Below are 12,502 nucleotides of genomic sequence, written 5' to 3'. Positions count from 1 at the left end.
ACCTGAGGAGCAAATGTTAGAAGCATGTCTACAAAAGACCATAGAAACACTAAGGAACTACAAATTGCACAAAGCTCCAGAAAAAAATTCAAAGACATGCTCCTTTTAAATATTTAGGATATGAAGTAAACCCTAAGGTGCTTACAGTACAAAAACTTTCCTTAAAAACAGAGAAGTTAAATATATTAAATGATTTTCAGAAATTGATAGGAGATATCCAATGAATGCGGACAATGTTAGGCTTAACTACCTATCAATTACAACCATTATATAACATTTTAAGGGGGAAACACTGCTTTAAACTCACCACGTCAGCTTACAAAAAAAGAAGCTCAAGAGGCTTTGAGCGAAGTTGAACTGGCTCCATCCAATGTAGTTGAAAGAGTTACTCAAAAACTCTTGGAAATATCAGATTTTGCTACAAAAGAGGCACTCACAGCAGTCTTTCATCAAAGAGACAGTGTGATAGAGTGGGTGAACCTCCCAGCACAATCAGACGAAAGTCTTATTCTTTACCCAGTACTTGTGGCTAGAATTTTATTAAAGGCCATTATGCTAGCAGTACAATTATCTGGGATAACACCTGATAATATATACACCTTTTATATCAACGCACAAATTAATGTATGCTGTGAAACCATTCCAGAGTGGCAAATTTTATTGACCATAGCTCAAATTTTACACATGGGTCTCTATTAAAAATAACCTGGCTATTAGATAGTTGGCAATGAAGATTCTTGAAGAAAGGTTTCTATGGTTCCTCTTTAAAGATCAACCTATCTTTACAGATGCATCCAAACATAATATTTGTGTATAGTTTCATGACACCTATAAAGAGAGTAGTTAGAATTCTTTTTCAGTCCACTCAGCAGAATGAATTGTTTGCAATCATACTAGCTCTTACTTATTATCCAGGAGATGGAAATATAATATCTGATTTAGCTTATTCAGTAGGTATGATACAAAGAATTGCCATAGCCCAAATAAAATTTGTAGCTTCTAATATATATCAGCTCTTTAAGGAACTTCAAGAGCAAGTGAGAAAGCATCTAGGTAAGATTTATATCTTGCATGTCCACTCTCATAATCGACTTCCAGGTCCTATATTTTTATGAAATTCAAAGGCAGATAGCTTTCTAACCATGTTAGCCAATATACCTTTATTTCAGGAAACCCAAGAATCTCATTCTAAATATCATCATGCTTGAGCTTTATATTTGCAATTTGAGATAACAAAAGAGGAAGCAAGGAGAATAGTAAAAGCCTGTACAGCTTGCCTTCCTTTCCATGCTCCTATGCTCCTTCCAGGGAAGAAGCCTAGTGATTGAGACCCATGAAATTTGGCAAATGGATGTGACTAATAATAAATCTTTTGCTAGTCTGTCTTTTTTTGCATGTTGTAGTAGACATTTTTCAGGATTTAGTTTTGCAATACCAGCAGCAAAAGAGACAGCCCAAGTGGTCACTGAATTCCTTATACAAGCATTTGCAATTATGGGTGTGCCACAAGCAATAAAAACAGATAATGGACCTGCATATACTTCTAAACATTCAGTTAAAATGTCCAAAACTAGAATAGGATGTCTCAGATGATAGCAAGTCCCTTATCCATAGATGACTTTTAAAGACTACAGTTTGTTAACCTCTCTCAGATTTCTTATTTAGCAATGAAATCACAGGCCAGCCAGGTCTAAGTTACTAGAGAGAGATCTCTGTATCTGGTGTGTGTGTGTGTGTGTGTGTGTGTGTGCGCACGCGTGCGCACGCGCACGCGGGGACGCGCGTGTGTATTTTTAGCCTGTATATCATCATTAATTTTTAAAACATTTTGACTATACCCATAGAGCATAATGATTAATAAGAATTAGGTGAAAGTATTTGTTCTACTGAGTGAGGAGTTTACCCAGGATTCTCAATATCTGAGAATGGCCTCTGACCTTTATGTTGAACAAGATGTTCAAGATGAACAAGTTGAAAGGAGTTTGAGAATGAAGAAATTTTTGATTACTGATAAACTACCTATCACTGAGTCAATTTCCTCACTAAAACGTTTCATATTACTCCCCTAGGAAATGTAAGTGAAGGTGGATGATACTCACTTTTACAATCATAGATTGTAGTTTTATTTTAAAATAACAGGAAAAGAAAAAAAAAAAACTCTAGGTGTTATCTGTTCTGAATGCCATCTTTGCTTGTGCCTGGTTAATGGAGATGAGTTTTTCCTACTATTTATGGAATGTGTAATTTACTATCACATTAATACAAATTTACATGCATATTTTTCTGTAGATGTGTTAAAATACATCACAGCAAGTTTAAAACATAATTGTTTGACAGAAGAATGCTTTTTAAAAAGCTTACTCATGCAAGGTCAAGGAATGATATTACTGAAGATGAGAAAAGGGATCAGGGAATATTTTGACTTTCCTTTGAGAGAGAATGGTCATAGTACAGTTTTACTATGAGAAAATTCTGTGGAATCAATTTAAATGTCTGTGACATTGAGCACAAAGGCCAGTTATTGCTGTTATGCTGAGACTCTAATAAAAACCCAATTAGCATCCAAATGGAAGAAAAGGGTTCTCTCATTTACAACTCTGTAATTTGTTTATGTGGTAGGAAAAATGATGCCTTTTTTGAATGTAAAGAAAAGCATATTCATGCTGACCTGTCAGACATTTTGAAAAATACTCTCAAGTGTCACAGGATAAAGGTACAAACACAATCCAAGTTCATTTCAGCAAGAGCTCCTATTGAAAGGAATATTTTCTGTTTTAAAACATAAGATAGCAAAGAGTTGGCTTCATTGAACTAATAACTTTTTAATATGTGAGAAGCTAGAATATTTTATTTGGGGATGGTAGAAAGAAACTGTGACTCTCAGAATGAAGTATATGCAAAGTAATAGACACCTAAGAGAAAAAAATTGAGAAATGAAACTTATAGACAACTAAAAGTAGACAATCTTTTTGGACTCTAATAAAAATCAGTAGAATTGATACTAAAAAAGAAATTTTTACTGGACAATGTATAATATATTTAATGTTATTGGGTAAATGGTATAGTTACACAAATACCTTTCCATTTCATTAATAGACAATATTTCATTCATAATAGACAATAATTCATAATAGACAATAGACTTTGAAAGAAAAAAAGGAGCTTCTTTTAGATAATAAATAAAACTCATAATGCCGGAATTCAGCTTACCAGAACAGTCACCACACGTAGAACCACTCCACGCATGTTATTCTCCAGTTTTTTGTCTGTCAATGAACCATTTAGACCTGTAACAGGATTCCAGCAGCCAAGCTAAAAAAGAAAATAACATTAGTTACCTTTCTGCCTACCAAACCTGTGTGTGAACTTTTGTGAAGATTGTGCAGAATAGGATGTTTCCTGGAAATATTTGGATAGAAAGGTTCAAGGGTAGGTTTTTCTTCTTTAATTCCAAAGGAAGCAAATCAAACGAATGTCATTTTCTTACTTTAAATACCAGCATATAATAGAGTCTGGGATAATATTCTATATAACATGTTTTAGCATAGTTGAAGACAATGTAACCCTATTGAATTACCTTTAGAATTGGAATTCTCAGTGATATATTCATTAATCAGAAAAATAATAGATCACATAATTTTAACATGATGTCAGCTTTAGCACATATTTTTGAAAGATTTAGATTTTTAAAAGTTATATGGGCTTTATTCAGATTTATGCTGCATTAAAATAGAAAGACTATAGTTATTTTTAGAGTGATTAAAAGAGTTACTTGCAGATGATAAAAGAAAAGAACATATTACTTGGTGGTTGTAAGATTTGCAATATACAGCACACATGAAACTTTAATTTACCTACTTTCTGTTTCAACATTACCAGTTTTCTTGGGGTTCTTTGGCATGAGCTTTTCCTGTAAGGCTTTTCAATGATTCACTGCTTTTTAATCTCCAAAATATTCTTTCCTTACACACCTGTGTACCTACCTTTGATAATATACAAATATGGGCACTACTGGTTTTAAGATTAGTGCCTATAAATTTTGATGAAATGAAAATTGATGGCTCTCAGTTCAACAACAGGGAATAAGAATAAGATGATATAACTAGAATCAGTGGAAAGCTGCTCAGGCAGCCAAGCTGCAAAGAGAATATTCTCATTCAAGATTTGGGGAGAATGTGATGCTTCTCTTCACTGCTGAGTCCTTGGATCTTCAGCCACAGAAAACTGTAGCTGGCTGGAACTCTAAGAGGGTGTACTTGAATCTAAGACAGCAAGGTGCTTGTTGTTAAGTACCTACTTGGTGTGAGATGGTGGTTCTCTAAGTACATACTTGATGTAATGTAATGATGTAATGTTCTACAGCTGTGCATGCCCCGTGTGGTCGTGCTGGGGTATTTAAGGGAGTCCCAGAGACAGAGGACTCTCTCTTGGCTACAGCGATCTCAGCCACAGAGAAGACTTCAAGCTCCAGAGTCCACACTCCATCTTTGACCAGCCATGTGTCTGCTCTCCTACTCCTTCACTTCACTCCCCCAACTAAGCTCGACCTGAAACCCACCAGAGAGCTAGCCTGGACATTGCATAAATCTATTTTAAATTCATTCAGTAGGAATGTTAAAGACTTTTAGCCATTTAAAGGATAAATTTGGTTCAATGGTTATGAGGTCATTTGGTTATTTATGTTGTGCCCTGCCTGCTATGATTTTTTTCTTACATTGTATTTTATCACTTTGCAAAAGTATAAAATATCATCAAATTCCTTCACCAGGCTTTTTTGATTATAGATACGGAGTTGGGAGCAACCTCAGACATTATTTTGCCTAAGCACCTCATTTTAGATTTAGGAAATTGAGGCTTAGGAAGATAGAGTGATTTGCTTGAAGTCACACAGGTAGCAAGCTTAGCTTTAGTCAATAAACATTTATTATCTACTGTGTTCCAGTCACTGTGCTAATCATAGATTCTTTCAAGTACATCCCTTAATAAATAATTTGCATATATTTCCCTTATTTTCTATTCCCCTAATACTAAAAACAATCCCCCCCAAAATACTAAATTAGGAAAAAGTTGTCTATATTCCTGACGTAAGGAGATCTTGCGTTTTCTATATTAAAATATTGTGGAGATTCAACTGTAAAAGTGCATTAAACATATTCAGTGGTGTGTCATTCTTAGTTTCACATAGTTTAATTAGAACTTAGATTCAATTAGTGAATCAAAATGTGTTGAAAGTCTATTAAAAAAATGTTCTACTCTAGCCAAATTTAAAACCTTATGAAAATTCTGAAGTCATTTGTTCTCTTCAAAGATCAACAAAAGTTCTTCAATTATGTTTTTCAATGTACACTTTTTAAAAAAATATTTTTCAAGAGGAATTCTTTTTTAGAATAACTAATGGTGAATAGGAAGTGATTTTACTTATCCACTTTCCTAGTTTGCTGTTGGATTTCTTCAATGATGTTAATTTAGTTCGAAGTTTAATGAATACTTCACATATACAGCTCATTTATGATACATGTGCTCAAACTTGGCAAAGTAAATAAGAGTGATTTTCCATTTAGAATGGTTTAATATATAAAGGGAAATTTGAAAACTCGCCTAAATCGCATTTTAATGTGCCAACTCAAATTTAGCATTTTAGTATACAGATGAGGCAAAATATTTATTGCTAAAACTAGTGATGGAGTTTATTAAGAAATGTATTTTAATACTTAGTTTGGCCAATAACTTACTGAAATTCAATCTTCTTTTTTTGCTTTATCTCAACATGGGTGTTTTAAAGTTTCCTTCACTACTATGTAGCAATAACTCCTCTTAGTCTTATAGAATTTCCTAGGGTACTGAGAGAGATTAAGTTCATTATTAGTCCTGTCCAAAAAATATTTTTCTCATTCTTGAGTCTTCCACTTCAATCAGGAGATGTTTCTTTCATTTGTTTTTATCATGGTTGGTAATTATGCTAATAATAGTTCAATATAATAGTTTTCCATGACATTTATATAATTTATTCAATCAACTTTCCAATGTGTGGGCAATCCCTCAATTACTCATTCTTTCTCACCTCAAAAAAGGTTTATTTATCTTTGAATATTCTTGGAATTTGTTTTGCTAAGGACTTAGCTTCACTGTATATGTCCTTCCTCTAAAACTCTCTTTCTTCCCTCCCTTTTTTCCCTCTTTTCCCTCCTATTTCCCCATTGAATGAAAAACACTTTTGTACTCAATTTTTGGTTCTGGGTAGTGTGTGTGTGTGTTTTTTTCTTTTGAGTCAAAACAAATGACAATGTGGTTGAAGTGTCAGTCACTCCCTCCCCCCAACACACACACTCTTCCTTTGCCTAACTTTTTCTACTTACACAGTATGATTATGTAAGATAAGTTCCCTTAATCTTTCTTTCCTTTCACTTCCCCCACCTGCAAAGTCCTTCTTTCCATTCTTTTTTAAAGATCATCAAGACATAACAAAATCATATTGATATATGACTAATTGGATTTACTTTCTTGAAGTAATGCATCTTGTGCTATTTCAGAATCTTGTGCTAGAGACTTGAAAGCTTTCAGTGCTACCAAAGAGGTCTAATTCAGAGCAAAGTCTTATTGCTTTCCCTCTACTCTGAGCTCTACAAATTTCTTATCTGAATCTGGTTTGAGCAAGAGTTGGAAAACTTTTGGTTCAAAATGACAGAAGTGTAGGTTAATTTTTGGCTTGAAATTCCTCCTTCAGTTATTTCTTTGCTAAAAATGCTAGACTGAAACAGATGCTAGGAAGTAGAATCTGCCCTGAATCTGGTGTCTGAGTTAAAGTATATCACCTAGGACCTCCCTATCAGCAATATCAGCCATCCCGTTTTTGTGTGAGCTGTCCTTACTGTACCCTGGATATGTGACCCTGAACTTATTAGTGGGGAATAAAGTCCCATCACAGGGCCCTAATGTGAGTCTCATAATGCTCTACATTGGTTCTGATATCTCTTTCTTGCCCTTACACGCAATCTTTCCCTGGATACTTGAGCACTTTTGCATGATAATGCTCCTGGCCCAACTCTGTTCCCAGTGCCCACAGATATCTCTATCTATCTCCTTATGCCAACCTGGATTGAAGAAATGATATAATATGACTTTTTCTAGCTTCTACATTAGAATTTGGTCTGATACATTTTCTAGATCTTTATGAAAAAGTTTTGTCAAAGGGATCTTGGATGTAAAGCTTTGCTCTCTCTCTGCCATCTTGACTCTGCCTCAAAAAAAGACTTTGCTGATCTCCCTAGGTGCTAATGCCTTCTCTTTCCTGACAAAAGTTACTTTGTTTTATTTCTTACAAACATATATATATGTTGATATATTTATGTATCTGTTGTTTTCTTAAGTAGAAAGTAAGATCCTTGAGGACAAGGACAACTTCATTCCCCCTCCTTTTATTTCCCCAGCGCCTTACCCAGTGTCTGGCACATTGCAAATATTTAATCAATGTTGATTGATTGTTTTTTTAAATGACCAATAGTTAATAAAAAACAAATTTTGATGCTTTAATAATTTAATAGATCCGTTCTTATCAATGTAGATAATACTCCTTATTGTGATGTAGAAGACCAATCACCCCATTTTATTCTTTTCATAGCTTCCCAAGAATCTTCTATAGTCTTCCACCCAATATGTTCTAAATCTCTTGAAATTGTCATGATAAAAATGAGAATACATGAAGTATTCAATAGTTATTTCTTACTCTTGCCATATCACATGCCATCTGTGTTTTTTCCTGTTTTCTCCTCTCTGTTAGTCTTTATTCCACTTGTCTTGTGCAATTTCTCATCTTTAATGTGTGTTATGTTGCTTCCATCCAAGACAAATCTCTCCACTACTGAATTTAATTCTTTAAAGAACATGACATTTCATGATCAGAAAAATAGTGTTTCAGGGAGAAAATTGGGGGAGAAAATTTCCTAAAGTCAGCTCAGGTCTTTTCTTCTTATGCTCATCTCTAATCCCTCTACTTCTCTTTTGGTGGTTCCTGTCAAGGATAGATCTATTTGTTACCCATCTACCCATCATAAATTGAACAATAGCCATACTCTCTCCATATATTTTTCCCTATTTGGAAAATCAGAGCAAACTTTAAAACAAGATTGTGAATATTATTTAGCCTCAGGATTTTATGACTTTGTATAAGCATCAAGCTGTCAGATGAATGTAGGAATCTGGATGATTTCACTATCTCAAAAAGAATCTTTTCCTTTTGCTTTGAACTGGACATCCTCCATTGTTGCAACAAACACCACTGATAAGCACACATCCCCTCATGATTATATAATAATCTCATGACTATATTAAGTTATTTCTGCTGTTACATCTTGCATAGTATCTTACTTGATTTTGACAACTGCATGGGCGATACTTGTTCAGGAGGAAAAATTTAAGGCAGTATTTTATTAGTCAATTTTTAATTGATTAACAATAAGCAAAAACTTATATTTTCTATATCTTTTGGTAAACTACATGAATGTAAAATGGTTGATATTAATTAATTCATAAAATAATATATGGCAGGGGTAGAGCAGTATAGGCTGTACATAGAGTAAGATTTGAAATACTATCCTATTACTAACTTGCCTGGAATGACTGTCTAAATGGCACTTCTACTTGGGCATTTTATCCTTAGCTTTCTGACTTATCACTTCTTCTTTGACACATTCTTTCCATGTCTACAAGGCAGCTGAAATAAGTGGTTTTGTGTACAAGGGAAGTGTTAAAAAGGTAGAAGGGAACTATAATAAACATACATTTGGAGGTAGAGAGGAGACCTAAGTTTCTGATCAAATTGGAGTAGGGAATTCTCACCAAGGAAAATCTATCTGCCAGTACAGACCTATAACTGCAACTTAAGAGTTTAAATGACTTGTCCAGGATCACAGTGTGAATATGCATCAAAGGTAGGATCTACCCAGCTGTTTCTGCTTGATACCTGCTCTTTTTGTCCTGAGATATACTCACATTAATTTTTTTTAACCTTAAAGTCATGCTTGGTCATTATTCTAGTCAAGTTCATGAACTCCCTCCTACATTCACAACATGTATGTATACATCCTCTCAAATTGCTTCCTATTAGCCATAATGACTATACTATATGATAACACAAAGCTTTATAAATGGATGCTGACCCAAAAAAAGTTGCTGATGTCATGTGCCATACTTGGAAGTGGCTTCCAGATGGCAAGCCTCTTGGAGATGAAAGATAGACTATGAGTTTTTCTTTTTCTCAAATCCCTGGAATATTTATTCAACCAGCTGGGCTTTTTCCAGAGATTCTTGGATGCCTTTATTTCCCTTTATGAGAGAATCCTTAAGTCTTTGATCCTGGAGCTATTTCTATAAAGTAGCAGTTTTTACTGGAGTTGATGCAGTTGAGGTTAAAAGTCAGTTAATATGGGACAGCTTAGGTGGTGAAGAGCACAGAGCACTGACCCTAAAGTGAGGAGGACCTGAGAACAAATCTGGTCTCTTGATACTTACTAGCTGTGTGAACCTGGACCAGTCACTTAACCCTCATGTCCTCAACCAAAGGAAAAAAGTCAGTTAATGTGAGAATTGGGGAGCCTACTTCATCTTATTAAGATATTAAGCAGCCAAAGAGAAGTAGACTCAGGGAAAAGCATGATGGCAAAGGAAAATGGTTGGTATAACTTGCCAGCTTCTTGCTTAGCTTCAGCTAGAAGCTGACACTAGACACCATACCATAGATTGAAGATTTTTTAAAGATACATATTTAATTTACATAAGCTTATAAAAATTTTGTCAAATGAATTGAATAGTAGTATTTCACATAAAAATCAGCAAGATATTTGTAATTCACACCAAAAAAGTGTAACTTGAACAAAATGCAATCCTGTTAAAAATATGAAAGTACCATATATCCCAAAGCAGGATATAATTTCAATCTCTTACTATATATAAAAAGAACACCTAAAGGAATGAACAACAAAAATTAGGAGTGAGAATAGTTTCTGGAGAATAGTTCAAGTATTCAAAACCCTTTCCAACTATTAACCACCTACTTTTTTGAAATCAATTCCTGATTATTTGCTTATGGGGATTTCTTCGGTATTACTGAAAACAAATGTTCTAAATCAGTGGTTCTCAAACTTTTGTTTTCAGTATCTTTATCCTATTAAAAATTATTGAGGATATCTCCAAAGCATTTTTGTTTATCTGGATTATATTTATAGACATTTACCATATTGGAAATAAAAACTATTTTTGAATTTGTAGATCCTCTAAAAGGATTTCAGAGATCCCCAGGATTCTCTAGACCATACTTTGAGAACCACTGTTCTAAATGAATTAGGCATACATACTGCACTGAGAATTTTGAGTCTGAATATACAACAAATAGAATAGCACAACTAAATTACTGGTTTATTTTACAACAGAACTAATAAGCATTGTATTTGATGAAACGAGTTTAAGATTGCACCTTAATGTAGCAATTTCATTAGTTTAAATCCTTTTATATCTTGACTTCTTGCTTATGAAGAAGATTTTTCACAATGAAGCAAAAGACTAAAAAAAGTAAAGTCCATAATATTGTATGGCTTATCTTTTGAGCTTCATAGCTCAAACTTTCAAAGACTTTCAAAGAAACAAATGATAAAATGATTTTGCAGCTACCAGGATGTTGGTAAACATAATGATATTCAATATTTCCCATAACCTGGCCATGGATAATTTAGAATAGATTTTGAATGAAGAATATTTCTATTTCTTTCAATTACTATATATTGATCTGTTAGAATTCTTACAAGGTGCTAAGTCAGTTATGTAATTTAGTGTGGTACTTAACAATTCTCTAGCTCACTAATGTATTTAGTACTCATTGGAGTTCTACAAGATTCACAAGTCAGAGAGGAGTCCAGGAGATTCACAAGTCAGGAAGGACAAGCCCACTAATCCACAAGCCCACTCTCGGAGACGGAGTCAGATTCATTCCATATATCACCTTTGTGCTGGCTGGAGGCATAAGAGTCAGAGAAAGCTAGAGGCTGAAGACAAAACAAAGTTTGTCTTTGGAGAGACAAAGGACTAGCAACAGGACCTCTTGGAACCAAGGAGAGAGATAGGCCTCTAAGAAAGCTAACCAGGCTATTTGGAAGGCAACAATAAAGGACTGGACTTTAACAATCCTTTTGCTGCATTTGAGTTGATTATTACTTTGAAACTGAAATGAAGGCTGCCTCCAGAAGCCTCCAAGAAACCTGCTCTCAGAGAATGATTATATTTGAGAGAAGAGAACATTACATTGAGCTATACTATTTCTTGCTTATTGTTTAAAGCCATTAAAGGAATCTTTTAAAATGTTTAATGTTATAATTATTTCCTTCATTGGAGCTTTGGTAATAATTATCTTGTAATGTTTGCTAAAAATCAATAAAATATCTTATATTTAATACACTAGTAGGTATATTTGAATGAATGCAATAGTTCTTTCTGTCTTCATCTATGATGCTGTGTAAGTTATTGGGTTGTGTGTGTGTGTGTTTATGTGTGTATACACACATATACATACATATATATATGGCCTTTTTTACCATATTATTTTTACCTTTGATACATAATAACTTTTCAAACTTGGGTTTTAAATAAGTTATAAGTTAAATAGATATAAAGTTTGTGTGGCAGAAATGATAGAGTTTTTGGCTTATAGTCTAGAAAATCTATGTTCAAATCCTACTTCTGATATTAATTAGGTATGAAGTTGGTCAAGATTATGAAGTATAATAAGCAGGAATGTGTGAATAGGTATGTTCTGCCTGAGATAGCCATTACCCAGCCAAGGAGCAACTCTTTGTTACACAATAAAATGGCAGAATATTTTTCTGGAAAGCCCACATGACCACCCCCTAATCCTATAGAAAGCAGTAGACACTGATCTCACTTAGGTCGAAGACTAGAGAATGAAATACATTGGATCAGAGTACTAGCATGTAGAACTGTACTGGACTAGAAAGAAAGCAGACTGGTATCTATCTAAAGTCACTTCTACAATTCTACAAGTTATTTGGAACAGAAACCAAACACAAAGAAAAGTAAATTCATAATCATGAGAAGAATCTGAGCTGAGGTCTAATTCAGGGAGTAAACCCATGATGAAAGGGGGATGATTTAGGTAGGGAGTAAAAGGAGAATGTCATGAACAAAGATTAAAACTCACAAAGAAACAAAACTCACCATAATAAAAAAAAAAAAAACAAGCAGATAAATCAAAATGGAATGTACTTAAGAATAAACAAAGAAAAAAAGAGAAGACTTCTAAAAACTGTAAATTTCTCTGAATAAATGTTGCAAGACAAAGGAAATTTACCTAGCACCTGATAAAAGAGAGGATTCTATGAATTCCTATAAAATAGAATCATAGCAGGATGTCCTGAATAGTTCAAGATACAACTCAAAATCTTTAGAGAATTTAGAAGAGAAAAAATGGTGGAATTTTGGACTTCCCAGCAGAAACAAT

At 34.0% G+C, this 12,502-nt stretch overlaps 1 protein-coding gene across 2 annotated transcripts in view; it reads right to left on the bottom strand.

The window, feature by feature from the left end:
- The window catches only part of GRID2 (glutamate ionotropic receptor delta type subunit 2), a 1,791,455-nt gene that overhangs the window by 453,671 nt on the left and 1,325,282 nt on the right, over positions 1–12,502 (bottom strand). For both annotated transcript variants that reach the window (XM_031941365.1, XM_031941366.1), the window contains exon 9: positions 3,211–3,312. In XM_031941365.1, the coding sequence (XP_031797225.1) occupies positions 3,211–3,312 (102 nt within the window). The remainder of the gene's footprint in view (positions 1–3,210; positions 3,313–12,502) is intronic.

This window comes from Sarcophilus harrisii, chromosome 6 (assembly GCF_902635505.1).
Source record: "Sarcophilus harrisii chromosome 6, mSarHar1.11, whole genome shotgun sequence".
In the NCBI taxonomy this organism is placed as follows: Eukaryota; Metazoa; Chordata; class Mammalia; order Dasyuromorphia; family Dasyuridae; genus Sarcophilus; species Sarcophilus harrisii.
This window is presented reverse-complemented; position numbering and strand designations above follow the sequence as displayed.